At 43.7% G+C, this 15908-nt stretch overlaps 1 protein-coding gene and 1 long non-coding RNA gene across 2 annotated transcripts; one reads left to right on the forward strand and one right to left on the reverse strand.

Annotated features, from left to right (window-relative positions):
* Nucleotides 1-56: 56 nt before the first annotated feature.
* LOC115251200 (uncharacterized) lies at nucleotides 57-4132 on the reverse strand. Its single transcript, XR_003889763.1, has 3 exons — nucleotides 4035-4132; nucleotides 1787-1946; nucleotides 57-327 (listed from the first exon to the last, which is right to left on the reverse strand). It is a non-coding gene; the product is annotated as an uncharacterized lncRNA (long non-coding RNA).
* Nucleotides 4133-4342: 210 nt separating this feature from the next.
* Nucleotides 4343-13314, forward strand: shox (shox homeobox). The gene is given in 7 exon segments (XM_011607019.2): nucleotides 4343-4795; nucleotides 6083-6291; nucleotides 8705-8762; nucleotides 8928-9016; nucleotides 10810-10866; nucleotides 10869-11022; nucleotides 11379-13314. Coding segments are annotated over 7 exon segments (972 nt in total). The 5' UTR covers nucleotides 4343-4548; the 3' UTR covers nucleotides 11537-13314.
* Nucleotides 13315-15908: the final 2594 nt, after the last annotated feature.

The raw sequence follows: 15908 nt of genomic DNA on the forward strand, positions 1-15908 counted from the left end.
TTTAAGCAGATGTTTTTCCATCCTGCTCCTTGTTCCAGGTAACTGCCCCCCCCCCCACACACACACACGCCTCCCATCCCAAAGACGATGATGAAAACCTGATGCAACAGAACGTTTCACGAGGAGCCCAGACGCCTTTAAATAATGGAGGACTGATGCGACCCGTTAGCCTGGACTCACCGGTTCAGATGTCTTCTCGTGGACCAGATGATCGATGTCTTCCTATTATCCTCGCGTCTTCTGTCTCGGGTTCCGGGCCCTGATTCCTCCCCCCTCCCCCACCAGAGGTCTTTCATGTTGCCCTCTGGGAGCCAAGTCCTGCTTTTTCTATTGAAAATAAAGAGGTAAACCAGCACGTGATCAGCCATGAATTATTGCTGCACTATTGATTTGTATAAATTGTTGCGTTTCCCCAGAGGACAACCAAAGTATCCTAACAAGGAACTTGAGGAAAACGCTCTCTCCCTTTTGGCAGATGAGATAATTGTGAGGAGATGTTCGTAATTGATCAGAACATTTCACCATAAGTGCAAACCGCAGCTTAATAGGGAAGGGGGGGCAGGGGGGCTAAGACACCAAATGTGTTTGTTAGTCCAGAATGTCAGTCAATTACTGTTGTTTTCTCCTCAAATGTGGACCGCTGTTAATGATATGTCAATTTCATGCACCCCCCCCAACAAGACAACAGGGTGACCCAAAAAACAACAACCCCCCGCCCAAAAAAAAGGAGTGGATTCTTAAAAAGACCCCAGTCGAGTGCAGACTAATGTTTAGTAGCACACAATAACATTTTCATATTGATTTTTTTCCCTTTTCTGCCCCAAAAGCCTCATTTAGATGGCAGAGAATGCTTTTAAACGCAGCCTTTAGTCTCTGTGGACTCCTGCAACCCTGCAAAAAGGACCCGAAATGAAGGCGCTCAACGCTGTAACGAGCAAAAGAAGCCTGCAGACAAACCAGAGGACTCTAACAAACAAACAAACACACAAATAAACACACAATTAGCATAAATGGAAGCTAAAATCCTCGTTGTCCTCTCAGGGAAAGTTAAAAGTGATCTGCCAGGGGAAGAATCCCATTGTCAGTTTGTGGACAGGCCCACATCCGTATATGACATCTCTGCACGGCTGAATCAGATTCAAGTATAACACTTTATTGCATTTTTTCCCCCTGCTCTTCTGTCCCTGCAGTGGGAGATGATGATATTTGGAGATAAACGGGGCTTCGAAAAAAAAACAGCAAAAAAACCCCACTTCTGCAGCCATGAGAATTATATTAGAAGCTCGATGTTCAGGCGTTGTTTTTAAGGCTCAATTTTCAAAACACACTGGGCTCTCTTGGGGTCAAATATAACATTAGACGATTGTGTCTGTCACGGGTTAAGACTTTACTGAAATATAGAGCAGGGAGACGACGGGTTGGAAAATTCAAACGAGCAGAAAATGCTTCCTACTGTGATTAGAGTAATACAAACACATGCAAATACGATTTTCCCAATGTGGTTCCATCAAACACTTCGCCAGAGTTCAGCAGATTATCTGCTGTTCTCATAACAACATTTCAGGAAGCTCCATTTGGGATCAACCGGCCATTCAAACATGGGGGGTTCATGTTGCAGGGAGAATAGGCTGAGATATCTGTCCATTATCCACACACACACACACACACACACACACACACACACACACACACACACACACACACACACCCACACACACACACACACACACACACACACACACACACACACACAATAATAATACACAACCAGTTGAGCACCACTAACCTTGCTCCCCACACAAAAAGGCCTCAGTCAACTGTTGGGTTTTGAACCCGCAGCCTTCTCCGTGCGTGTGTGTGTGTGTGTGCGTGTGTTTTCAGAGCGCAGCTCTGAGTCCAGCCAGGCAGCAGCTGCTCCGACCATCCCTCCGTTCCTCTCCCCTCATCTGTAATCAGATAGGGGAATGAAGCTTTCACCCACAGTGCAGCCTGAAAACACGCTTGACTTCAAATATTTGACGCACAACCCAAACGTGTAAACCTGATATGTGATCGTCCAGTCCCCATGTGCTCTTTGCCCATTTCTGCACTCAGCCTCCCTCTGTCTCCCTGTCCCCCAGCGCTCTGAGAGTAGCCTCCTTTTACTCTGCTGATGTCTTGATAATGTTCCAAGGCTTTCACAAGCAGGTAGAGAAGAGATTTCTCAGCGCCTTGATTAGCAGTAAATGGGAGGATCAGGGAACGAGACGCTTTATGGACAGTGAATGACAGCGCTTGTCACTTCCTGACTCAGCTGAGGGCTGGAAATCAGCGCAACTCTGCAGCCAGGGGCAGCTCGAAATCTCAAGGTTTTGCAATTTCATGAATTCAGTTTTTAAGATGGGTTTAAGTCACATTGGTTAGACCTATTCTGTAGCCGAACATTTAAATAACAATAATAATAAATGCTACATGCTAATAATATATCATAAACAGCTGAAAAATTAAATGGAACACGTCTGTTTCCAGCAGCAGGGGAGGCGGGGTGGGTGGGGGGGCGGGATTGGATAGAAATAAACGGCAAGTCAAAATATGATTGGGGCCCTTTAAGAGTTTTTGGGCCACTTAAGTGTAGCGACAGCAGCGTCGGTGCGTAAAGAGCATCCCTCCTGGATGTCTTTTGATATTCCTCCAGGCTGCTGCTGCGGCTGCTGATTGGGCTACACAGGCTTTGAACGAGTGAGATCATCTTGTTATTTTAAATATTTGCGAATCCAAAACGCTGCTGCTGACCAGCAATGAGCCGAGTAGCAGAGAAGTAAAGTGCAACACATTATAAGGTGCAGATTTTGCTATAGACTACATTGTGTTATTTTAATTGGGCAGCATGTTCAGCGTGCATATTAAATACGCGCGATGTATTGGCCTTCTGGCGATCCGCTTTGTATTGTTATTCTGCATGAATATTGTGTTATGGGGAGGAATTTTAAATAAATCTAACGCCTGAACGCAACTGGCAAAACAGCATATTTACAACTCCTGTGGTTTTATTAACGCATGTTCCACAACAGTTATTTTTTTTCTGCACATGATGGATCAGTGATAGTTCTCAAATTAGAACTACACATTAAATCCTCCAGCCGTACTCACAGTCAGAATTTACCCCAGTATGAAGCCTCCATGTCCCGCTCACACACGCGTGTCTTTTTTTTTTGTAAAAAGACGCTTAATTGAGCGATGATATGGAGGCGCACAACAGGGAGCGCAGATTTGCGTCTTAAAGAGGATTTAGGTCTATTAACAACAAAAGGCGAAGTTCATGGCACCGGGGAGAGACCTCGGCGTGCGCGTCAGGCGCAGCGATGTGAAGCGTGTTCGCTGATAAATGGAGAGACATCAAACCAAGTCATTAGAGGGCTGAGATATGAGACTTTCACAGTGGCGGGCCGCTCAGGGCGGCACACCCTGGGGATCACACTCCTCTCCGGGCCTTTTGTGTCTGCCTGCTGGACTGATCAGCGACTTAGATAACGTTAAACCATTATGGGCTCACTTATTCCCATGAAAAGCCTGTAAATGGAGGGAGAGCCTCTTTCCACACTGATATCTATTGATTTGTTGCCCACATTTCCCATCGAACAGCGTTGCGCATTACAGGCGAATACTCGGGAGAGACACGAATTTATTAAACCCAAATATTATTTACAGCTTCCTCCCGTGTGAGTTGTGTTGGTGGTCATTTTAATGCTATTTACGTTTATGGCTATCAAGCAAGGCAGACTTTTTGTTTAGGAATTTATTAAATTCGTGAAAACGAAGTGATAGTAACAGTTTTTAGCGATTATCAACGGTGCATTTTTAACTGTTTTGGGCGGATATTTCTGAAAGCCCACGTTCTAAAATTCTTTACATTTTTTTTGTTATTAATAGAAATCTGGTAGATTATTAATAGTTGAAAGTTCATCGATAAACTCAGCACAACCCGATGTGTGAAACCATCTTAATGTTGCAGTCCAAATAAATAAATAAATAAATAAATAAATAAAAATTCCCACCGAACCATTTGTACATCCTAATCGTCTTAATTAAATTCTCGCCGAATTCGTCTGCGCCAGCAGCATCTCCAGCCTCCTCGCGCGGCTCAGCCACCCCGCGCACTTTAATGACAGCATAATTCAATTAACCACGTCCACCAGCTCCGTCATTGATTTGTGGAGGGGGGGGGCGACAAAAGCTGGTGAAAGTTGAATTCTGCAAAGTCGGAGCGGCCCATAATTGCTCAAGACGCGCGGATTCGAGGGAAGAAGGGAGTTGGGGGCGAGGGTGGGGTTGGGAGGGGGGGGGGTGGCCGAGGTGGCCGTGTATAAATAGTGTGCTCTCCAACACGCAGTCACAACAGCAGGAGTGATCTCACCTCTTCTCCTCCCCTCCTCTCTACCGCCGCTGCCAGCCTCCATAAAAGAGTGTATCCGTGCGCAGAAGCGGTGCTCCAGACGCGGCGGTGTGTTCCGACCCTTCACGGTGGATTTCCCCGAGCAGGACCACTACTGAAAGTGACAGAGCCCGGCCATGGAAGAACTTACGGCATTCGTGTCGAAATCGTTCGATCAGAAAACCAAGGAGGGCAACAAAGAGAGTATCACGTACAGGGAAGTTTTGGAGAGCGGCTTGACGCGGGCGCGGGAGCTGGGCAGCCCGGAGACAAACCTGCAGGACATAACGGAGGGCGGCCACTGCCCGGTGCATCTGTTCAAGGACCACGTCGAGCTGGAAAAGGAGAAACTGAAGGACTTTAGTGTTTCCAGAGCGACGGAAGGTAAGTCTTTTATTTGATTTGGACAAATCCATCTGCGATGTCCACGGAAATGATTAAAAGTTGCGTTTCAAAACTCCCATAAAGCTATAAAGAGTTGTGATTGCATGAGGTATGTTTCCTTTGGGGGAGATTTACAGAATTTTCACGTTACTCTGCTGTAACGTTGATTGTTTTTGCATGGCAGGAGGCGGGTCCTCCTCCCGGACATGTTTTAACTGTTTAAGGATTGTTTAAAGTCACGCAGTCTTCCGAATAACTAAAAAATAATTCTTAAAAAGTTAATATAATTTTAGGAGTCTGAAACAAAAGGTTTTGTTTTAAATAATCAGCGGTGTTACGTAAAAAGAAAGCTGTGCAAATTAGGTCTTGAAATCTGCTAGACTTTCTTTTCTTTTCTGGGTTTATGATATTGTTATTTATGACCCGTTATTTACCGTAATTTAACCCTTACTTTAAAAAAATAACCACAATATTCTTTAATGTTATTATTCCTCAAATTAAATTATATCACATACATATATATTTAAAAAAAAGCATTTGTTATTCCTGTAGAGGTTGCCCCGTCTTATTCCAGTCCGACAGCAATATTTATAAACTATCATTTATAATAACAATTACTGTAATTTGATTTATAGAATGACGACAAATAAAATAGGCCTGTTTTTTTTAATCAGAGAAGCTACACTTACTGTTAATTTGTGTGTATATATATTTTTATTTAAGCATGTTTATATCTTTTAAATCTGTTTACGTATTTTGAAATAATGCTAATTTCCAGATCTCTGTCAATCCTGTAAGAAGTTCCACAAAATTGTTAAATGAATTAATTAACTGAATGTCACTAGTGGAAAACTCAATTTTCACGTCAGCGGAGTACAAACACGAAGCTGAGACTAAACCCGGCAGTAATTACTGGAGTTGTCAAGTTAGTAGCTAATAATAACCCTCTGACACCAGCAGAAAGACACAATAGCACATTTACTGACAGCTTTTCAGCACGTCTGAGTGCAGACACGGAATAAACTCCAAGATTATGGAATGATCAGCTTTTAAATCGAACGTCTTAGACCGTGTTGGGTCCGAAACTTCCCCTCCTGTTCAGACTGAAGTGCCTGCTTTTAATTGATTTTAGGCCAACTTTTGCTGCTCAGCAGCACCGATCGAGGCCATTAACCTGCATCCACGCTCCTCTCTGCGCGTCACAAACTCGCACAGTACAGTTTTGATCAGTTTATTCCAAATTCCAAGCGAGGTATTGAGTGCAAAATGTCATCCCGTGTGTGACAGGCATTTACGAGTGTAAGGAGAAAAAAGAGGACGTGAAGTCGGAGGACGAGGACGGACAGGGCAAACTGAAGCAGCGGAGGAGTCGCACCAACTTCACGCTGGAGCAGCTGAACGAGCTGGAGCGGCTCTTCGACGAGACGCACTATCCGGACGCGTTCATGAGAGAGGAGCTGAGCCAGCGGCTGGGCCTGTCCGAGGCCAGGGTGCAGGTGAGGAATCACACCAGCAACCCAAGCAGCGCTTGTGCTGTTGTTGACTGGGGCCTGGTCCGCCAGTAAACCCAGTTGCAACACGTCAGCCCAAACTGTGGGAATCTGATCTGATCGAAACGTTTCTGTGGATTTATAATCGCTCAAACCAAACACATTTCGCGCGACATCAAAACGCCGCAAATAGTAAAAGAATCGAATTAATATTCGTGTTGTTTTTCTTTTTTCATTTTTCTCGCCAACATTGGAAGCAAGAATACTAAAATAATTCATGCCCCCCCCCCCCCCCCCCATTTTATTTACTTGAGGTTTGTTTTCCTTTGTGTGCAAACTCATGTTCTTATTCCGTATATTTACATTTTAGCCACTGTCCACTTCCAACCTTTTTAAGACCAATCTTTTCACATCAACACTATTTTGCTCAAATACCCACGTGGGAATTTAGACAAAAAAAATATATATATTCCGGATTTTGTTGAAATTTATTGCGATTCTGTATTTTCTTCATTGCTGTGATCTAATATTTAACACGTTAACAGACTCAAAAACATCTCTGCGGCATCGCAGCGCGTCTCCTCACATTCACTTACATTAATTTATTGATTATCTGGAGTCGTTGCGCAAGTGTGAGGGTGTGTGCAACCGAGATGAAACAAAAGCTGCAGAAAAACGCCCCAGTCAGTGATCATCCAGCAAGTGGAAAACGCTGGAAATCATCCAAACCAGCATCCTCGTGTGGGGATTAAAACAACAACGACGACGACGACAACAACAACAAAACACAATTGATTAAAATGAATGAAGACTGTGAATGGCGGGTGGGGTGCAGGGGGGGGGGGGCGCTCTCACGTCAGCTCGTATCCCTCATCATCGTCCCTGTAATATCTACCACGGGCCTGATGCAGAGTCGCTGTAAAAACAGAAATAACTCGATTCCGCCCGCTGCTCGTCTGCTCTTTAATCGGACGAATAAGAACCAGCAGAAAGCGGCAGAAGCCCTCAGCTCTGCGGGTCGGAGCTCGCCTGGGCCGACAGAACCAGGCGGAATAACATCAGCACCCCGCTAACAAAGTTTAGGACGCGCAATAGTGCACGTAATGGCGCAGACATGGTTGATATCGACCGTTTTCCGTGATCACGAATGTAGAGTTCCCGACCCCAAATAAATAAATAAATAAATAAATAAATGCAGAGGGCCGCTTTAGGGAGCCGGGACAGATTGTCCCCAGATTTAGGAGGGGTGGGTGAATTGCAGCAGGCTTGTTGCAGGCTGCGAACCTGCGCTCCGAGCAGCTGTCAATGGATCTAATTGAAAGTTATGAGAGCTTGGTGAGGAGCAGGCAGTAATTCGGTTAGGACTAATATCTTTGGGTTTCTGGCGCGCTGCTAAATTAAATGTCATTATTCACTGTCTCTATTAAAAAAAATCAAAACGGAAATGAGATTAGGGTATTTGTGAAGCGCATCATTGAGTGGCCCTTAATGAAGAAATAACTGTCGGAACCAGTGTAGTTCACTTTGCTTAACACACCAGCGCGTAATTGCAATTGATCTGCGGCCCGTCTAATATTAGCCCTGATTTATCTGCGGGGCTGCTGCGGGTCTATGCAAAGTCACCTGGGATTCTTCACAAACACCTTTCCTGCCATCATTTACCGCTGCCGAGCTGACACCTCAGCACCATCAAGCTGCCTCTATTACCCTGACAACAGCAGCAACACCACCGCCAACAAGGGCAATAATAATAATAATAATAATAATAATAATAATAATAATAATAATAATAATAATAAGAAGAAGAAGAAGAAGAAGAAGAAGAAGAAGAAGAATAAGAATAATAATATATCGCGTCCTTTATAAAAAATACACAAATCTTTTTTTTAAATTAAATTTCAAAACATCTATCAAACTTACTTCAAATTATTTTCACCGCAGCTGGGATCATCATCATCATCATCATCATCATCATCATCATCATCATCATCATCATCATCAGTTTGGGTGTTTTGCAGCCCCTAAATGCACCTGTAATGACCTGTAATAGCGGGGCTAAGATTTTATAATGTTATTAAGCAAATCGAGATTATAATGAGTAACAACAGAGACTGAATATGTTTGAGTAAAACCGTCAATTTTTCCAAGATTTAAATATATTTTTAACCATTATTTTAATATCTCCTAAGGAACTATTGCAACAAAAAAAAAAAAAATCCACAGTGATATATTAAACATTAATGATCCATTTCAGCTGAAAGAACCGTTGAAAAAAGACAACAAATATTTCCATTACGGATAGATGATCTTTTCATTCCCACGTGATCAGATAACACACATAAAGAAGAAAATCTGTTGTCAAAAACTATTGCTTGCTTGATTTTATTCCTTATAATTAAACTGTGGTTTTCATTTGCAGGTCTGGTTTCAGAACAGAAGAGCAAAATGTAGAAAACAGGAAAACCAGATGCACAAAGGTAAATGTTGCCTTCTGTATTCCAAAATATATACTAATCAAGAAATATACATTTACAAGTTCTGAATTTGCTATTATGTTTAACTGCACATGAAATATCTTTGACCTCCTCTCACGTAACAACAACTGTCTGGCTGTCTGACAGACATCTTTCCCTTCTCTCCAGGCGTTATTCTGGGCAGCGGGAGTCACCTCGACGCTTGCAGAGTCGCTCCCTACGTCAACATGGGCGCCCTACGGATGCCCTTCCAACAGGTAGGCCACGCAATCGTCCTGGCAGCAGACGTCCGTGCATGAACACCAGAGCCTATGTGTCACGGCTAAACAAGGACTTCTGGGTTGGATGCAAAATGATCAGTCAGCATCTTTTAAAGCAGAATCTTGACCTGAGAGCAGGTGAAAGTGAGCTGGAGCCTTGATTTCTGTGCAATAGAAGGCAAGATGTGTTGGCTAAGTTGGATCAGCTGACTATGGCAACCATCTGATGCACAGAGAGACTGTGTGTGCTTGTTTGCGTGATGTGTGTTTGTCATAGGGGTGGGGGGTGGGTGGGGGTGGGGGGATTCCTCAGTCCTCAGAGCACCTTTCACCTCTGTGGAGAGGGTCAGGCTGCATGGGGAGGAAAGGTGTGCCGACATTTTGCTCCGCTCCCGTCTGTTTACGCAGCCTGGCCGCTGTGCTGTCTGCTTGACCCCGGTGCAAACGCGGAGGCCTAATTAAGCCAACAGTGCGGCACACGCAGGCACATAAAAGAGGATGATGAAAGTGGGGAATGGAGTGGGCTCTGATGGATATTGGCATTGAGCTGCACTGGCAGGGGTGGAGGCTCAAGGCCTGAATACCAAGACAGACTTGCCGTTTGAGGTTAAAGCAGGCGGTGGGAAGCACACGCAGGTTTGGCTGCTATTATAATGCAGTATGTAATAAACCTTCTTAATCTTAATGTCTAATATGGCTGCAGTGATATGTAATTTATTTTAATATACCGTTGACATAGGTCTGAATGTAATTATCTGTATGGGCGGAAAGTTCTGTATATATCTTGCAGTTTATTCTGGTTTCCTGTTAGTTCTCATATATTTATCTACCATAAAATAAGCAGGTTTCCTCCGGGTATACATTCCTGATCCAAAGACAAGCCTTTTACTTTGATTGGAGACTCTAAATTTGCCTCAAGCTGAGTGAATAGTGTGTATATGTGTGTGTATGAGTGCGTGTGTGCGCCTGTCACGCCACAGGGGCAACACCCTTTGTTGCCCTGAACAGGACTAACAAAATCACAGAATAACAGATATTTTACCTACTTTAAAGACAAAGTGAAAAAAAAAAAAGTATCAATGAATCAAGTTCTAACTTTGGCTTGAAATCCGTCTGTTTTGCTTGGAGAAGAGAGCATGAAATACTTGAGTTTGCTGCTCCTTCCTGTGGTGTTTGAAACACATGAGAAATGGCAACAGCTCGGCTCGCTCCCTCTGAAGTGAGCGGATGCTTAATTTTCACCTACTTCTTATAAAATAATTGCCAAGAATGTGAAAGCTGATATTCTATGCTCCTTATAGTTACTAACACCCCCCCCTACCCCCGACTCAGGAATATGTCTGGATAAATATTTATAACCCCAAATATGTGAGAATCTTTATAGTGCAAAATTGTTTATTTATGCAATTGAATACATAATCAGGATAAGAAGACGGCGTATTTCCAAGGGTATAACAGAGTCCTCGGACTGAATTAAACAAATCTGTGCTGGGTCCTAGGAAGACTTTGATTCTGGGTGATTAAATTGAATGTGGAGTCTGAGAGCAATTTATGATTCATTAACTTTTAGAATAGCTGACATGAAAAAAGGGCTAAAGTGCCGAGTACAGCCTGTAAGTATTTTCTTAGAAAACACCGTGTAAGCAACAGCTTTGCAGGGCTAAAATTTGAGAGGGAATTTAATTGTGTCAGACTCTGAAACCCAAATCCTCCACCCTTCACACACACACACACACACACACACACTCTTGCCCTGTATATCCGTGTTGACGTTGTGTGTGGTTCTCCAGGTCCAAGCCCAGCTCCAGTTGGACGGGGTGACCCACTCCCACCCCCACTTGCACCCTCACCTGGCTGCTCACGCTCCCTACCTGATGTTCCCGCCCCCTCCCTTCGGACTTCCAATCGCCTCGCTCGCGGACTCAGCCTCCGCAGCGGCGGCAGCGGTGGCGGCTGCCAAAAGCAACAGCAAGAACTCCAGCATTGCAGACCTGCGACTCAAGGCAAGAAAACATGCCGAGGCTCTGGGACTCTGACCCCCACCTTGCTGCCCCTCCGCTCGCCTGATGCCCATAATCACCTCTCACACAAGACTGGGCCTGTGAAAGGGCCGTGACACTCACAGCTAAAACTAAACTAAACAAAAACACTGAGTGAGAATGAAAGAAAGGAACACATACAGAGGGGAGAAAGAGTGTGTGACAGAGAAAGAGGGAGAACAGCGAAGGAAGAGTTTTCTTTCTAAGAAAAAGAGAAGGGATTGGGAAAATTGTCACAAAACCAGCTGCCAAAACAAACCACTTGTAGAGAATGGTAATTAAATACCAATGAAATCACCTTTTACTTTTCGCCCCAACAGGCAGGACTTCTGCGGGGCCAGTGGCTCAGTCCACTCAGAGCACGCATCACATCCCCCGGACCATACAAACACACGTGGATGTCTGTCTGAGGGCCGGGCCGGGGCTCATCAGACCAGAAGAGGGTAGAACAAAGCAACGGGGCAGCCCGGGCCGCTGATGCCGGCTGCCGCCGTGTTGACAGTGAAATGAGTGTTAATGTTGACAGCACAGGGAGGGAAAGGTCCCAAAAATCCAGCAATCATCGGAACAGCCTTCGCCTTTATACCCCCCCGTCCCCCCAAAGCTCATGATACAATTGAAGAAGAAAAACACGACAAAAAACAGGCCGTATCCGTCTCAACCACTGTGTTCGCTGCTGCTGCCGAGTTCACGCGCTCTAACGGAGGAACCGTTCTGTTTCCGACCCTCTACCCCCCCCACCCCACCCGACCGTGACTGGTTCTAACACTGCCCTTCCACGCGAGGAGTGTTTCCCTGATAAGTTCCTCTTCCGCTGGACGTAAACGTTGTCGCTGAACGAAAGCAACAACCTGTTTTTTTGCCCTGCGGCCGAGCGGAGCAGAGATCCTGACGGTGGGAACGTGTCAGCATTTCTCCTACTCTTTCTCTATCGTTCTCTCCGTCCTGGTTTCCTTTTGGTTTTTTGTGTTGTATCCTGGGTAAAGAAGTGAAAATAACCTTTGCACTTCGGGTCTCGTACGTGGGTGTTTACAAAAGGCACTACAAGCAGATACTACTTTAATGATTAAAGGGGAGGGGGGGTTGATTATTGTCATACGATCAGCAAATAGGCGCTATCTTGGATAAAGGGTATACATGTGTATTTTTCCTCTTTTTTTGTAATTCTGAAAATAAAAAGAAAGCATCAGTCAGACTGAAATGCAATGGTGTGCAGTTTAAGTGCAATACTGTAAATAGCGAAAAAGTGAAAAAAAAGAAAAAAAAACCCCCAACAAAAACAGCTAGCAGTTACTCCTCAACGAAGAAAAGACCTGAGAATTCCTTTGTTGTTTTTCATGCACTGTTAAAGTGTCTCTTCTTTTGCCAAACATGGCCGTTTTTTACAGCAGTGTATATTTCATTGCGTTTGACAAACGTCCCACATGATGCCGATATGCCAAAATGGAATAAAGCAGTTTTTATACATCAGGAAGAGTTGTCATGAGCACATTTTTGCAGAAATGAGGCTTCGGTTATTGATTAATGGTTTCAATTGAAGCGTTTTACTACGACACCAATGTAAGAAAAATCTGTTGGCTTTTTGAAATGATCCCTGCGGTATTTGTAATGAGTAACTAATTTCTGCATGTTAGAAGAATTTTATTAACTTCAAAAATGATTCAAATGGTTTTTCCTCTAACGTTTGCAAACACTGTTGAGAGCTGAGTGAAAGCGTGGATCTCCGTACCTCTAACAGTCTCCAAAAAGCATTTCTGACCTCCGCTTACATTTGTTTATCTATGTCTCCACTTTAAATTAAACATAAAGGTGTTTTATTTATTATTTTTGTTTCAAAGTTTATTAAAAAAAATCAGTTGAACAACAAGTGTACATTTTCTCATTTCTTTTCTTTTTTTTTTGTATTTTTGCAGTGGTTCCTTTAGAGATGTGGCTTTATTGCATTGTTTGCCTAAAAAAAATGTAGCGTGTCCAAGTTTACAGACATTTCAGGGATGGCTGAACTGAACAATACTTCATGCAATTTCTTGTTCCCATTAAAATGATTGTCATTTCACATGCAAGCATGCCTAAACATGAATCATCGTACAGGTTGTTTTTTTCCCCCTTTTGGCTCAGAAAATATGAATGTACATCTTGTACAAGTAAACTATCAATAAAGTTCTAAATATTTGTACTTGAGTTTTAAAATGCTTGTAAATCTCGGTGGGGGACCTGGAATTCCATGCAAAAAATAAACATATCTGCCATGAAAGTATCCACTTTGATTAAGTTGAGACAGGGTTTTTTTCTCTCCAGGCAGTAAGAACAGCCGGAGCAAAGCTTTTCTATTGTCCTGATGTTCTCTCGAGCACTCGTGAGAATCAGTCGATCAATGTCAGCAACAGTCTGGAGCTGACGCTCACACAGACTTGACCTTCCCCCATCATGTCCAATCTGAGCCCGGTGCCAGCAAGGAAAATAGAAGAGCTATGAAATCCAGATGCAGCCAGATTCTGCACCCTCGGTGAGCTAAATCTCGCTCTGCCTGCGTTTGTCAAAGTGACATAGACGGGACTGGTATGGAAAGTGGGGCTGGGATGTCGGCAAATAGGAGCAAGATGGTTGAAACCGGAGCAGGCAGCCTGTAAGTTAAGAGGGAGAGTAGAAGACAAGCGATTTAGGGGATATCGTACATATGAAACGTAATCTTCTTTGAGCTCAAAGCTACAACAGGATCTTTTACTCCCTGTTTCAACAGCAGTGAACATTGAACACATGTCATGAACGGGGCAACAGTTAGCATGAGCACATCATATCTGTGCATAAACACACACTATTGTGTTTTTCCTATTAGATTTTTTTTTTAAAATAAATCAAAATATCTTTTATTTATTTATTTATTTTTCTTTTTGAGTGCTTTAGTTTCCACTGGGCGTTTGATTCCAGATGTGTGTACACAATGTAATTACAGCATGTGGTATAGTGGCCTATTGTCTGCGACTAATGCAGGAATTAGCCCAAATGGCATCCTGTTGAGTGCAGAAACCCCGACGAAGGTCGCTGCATGTTTAATTTGTACCTCTGTGCTCATACATCAAGATTGAGTGATATGGTCGCAGACTGATGGCTCCCTATTTACCCAGTGACCCCTCCAGCTGGGGTCTGCTGGACCTGCTCTGAAAATAACACCATCCTCTTTTATGTGGACTAATAATTAGCGTGGCGCAAATGGCCATCCATCACCCGCCAATGAGCCATGGCTGCTTTGTCAAAACGCCAAGCACACCATTCGACTTTTATTGGCCAGAAACAACATAAAAAAAGAAAGTATGAATTGTGGAGAGCAGTGTTTGTTGTCCGTGTTTGATCTTTATTTTTTTACGACTTTATGATTGTTTCTGAATGTGTTCGCCTGCTTCTAAATGTCTTCATGCATGGACAGCCAACCCTGCGTGTTCTGAGGCCTCGGTGCTACGCTGCACTAGCCTATCAGGGGTCAACCGCTCGGGGGTCACATGAAAATAGCTTTTTATCACATTTCATTCTCATAATCCTCTTTGAAATGTCACACACAACTATGATCAGATGGAATGTGTGCTGTCGGGGCTGAGCCTGCGAGGTGCCAGGGCTGGCCTGAGAAGCACAAAGGCTTTTAGTTTCAGGCTTTTGTCACCCTGCATCACAATAACTGGAGAGGCCGCTCGCAGCGACTCCAGAAATGAGCGTTTATTTTGTTTAGCCCAGAGTTTTTCCTGGCGAGCCAACTTCGCGGTCTGTAAATCCCGAGAAAAACTCCGTGCCGGCAGTTTCAGCTGTGAGTTGAAGAGAAGCCACCCAGAGGAACCTCAGCTGAAAACAATCGGGCTCAAGTGCTGAAGTCACAACGCCGGGCCTGAGGATCAGAGGCCACCTTTCATCCCCGTTTGTTTGGGCCAGGCTTGAGTCGGCTCCCAAATGTAGCTGGAGCCATCCAGCGCTCAAAGGCGCATTAAAGCTTGCATTTTAAGTCTGGGTCAACACTTGGTCGGTTTTTTCCTTTGGTCGAGATGCAAACAATAAGTTTGATGGAGAAAATTGTAGGAGGAAGAGAAAAGGTAGGTCTCAGAGTGAGTTCACGCTCCGGTCAAGCCTTCGCCGAGCATCCATCAGCGGTGTATTTCCAGCTGAAGCGTGCGTGTGTGTTGTTGTAATCCAAGTTAGTTATCGTTTGAAAACACTTAATTTTCTGTGCTATTGCTGCCTAATGTCCTGTCTGGAGGCCATTAATACATATCGGTTCATCTATAAATACAGTCTCAAGGCTCTTTCTCAAAATAAATGAAATGACATAAAAATTGTAACTTTAATCTTGAGTCTGCTCTTTGTTTTGTCACACTAATTTACCTCATTTTTCGCATGCACACACACAAACAAGCACACACTTTTTGACTGATATTGCCCAACAATGTCAAAATACAGAGTATCTACATAATTGCCCTGCCTGGGTTGTTAGAGACATTTATTTTATGGTTTAATCATCTGATTAAAAGCAGGGGAATGTTGTTGCAGCTCCATCCAGTGGGCTCTCTGTTCTGCTGCTAGAAAGATCCAGCAGGAGCTCTCAGGAATCCTGAAGAAAGCACAATGAGTCCTCACACTTTTAGACATTGTTTATGAGTTTTGACTCATTTGAGTCTTACAAATAAAAAATAACTCATGCACTAAAAACAATAGAAGCGCATTGATTCAGGTCCAAGTGATGTTAAAAAAAGGTGTTTTTTTCATCTGGACTTATTCAGCAATCAAAAAAATCAGAAAAAGGTCTGAAAACAGGTTTGAAAGAAATAAGGGAAAAATAATAGGAATTGTGATTTAAAAAAAACGACAGG

Source organism: Takifugu rubripes, chromosome 1 (assembly GCF_901000725.2).
Source record: "Takifugu rubripes chromosome 1, fTakRub1.2, whole genome shotgun sequence".
In the NCBI taxonomy this organism is placed as follows: Eukaryota; Metazoa; Chordata; class Actinopteri; order Tetraodontiformes; family Tetraodontidae; genus Takifugu; species Takifugu rubripes.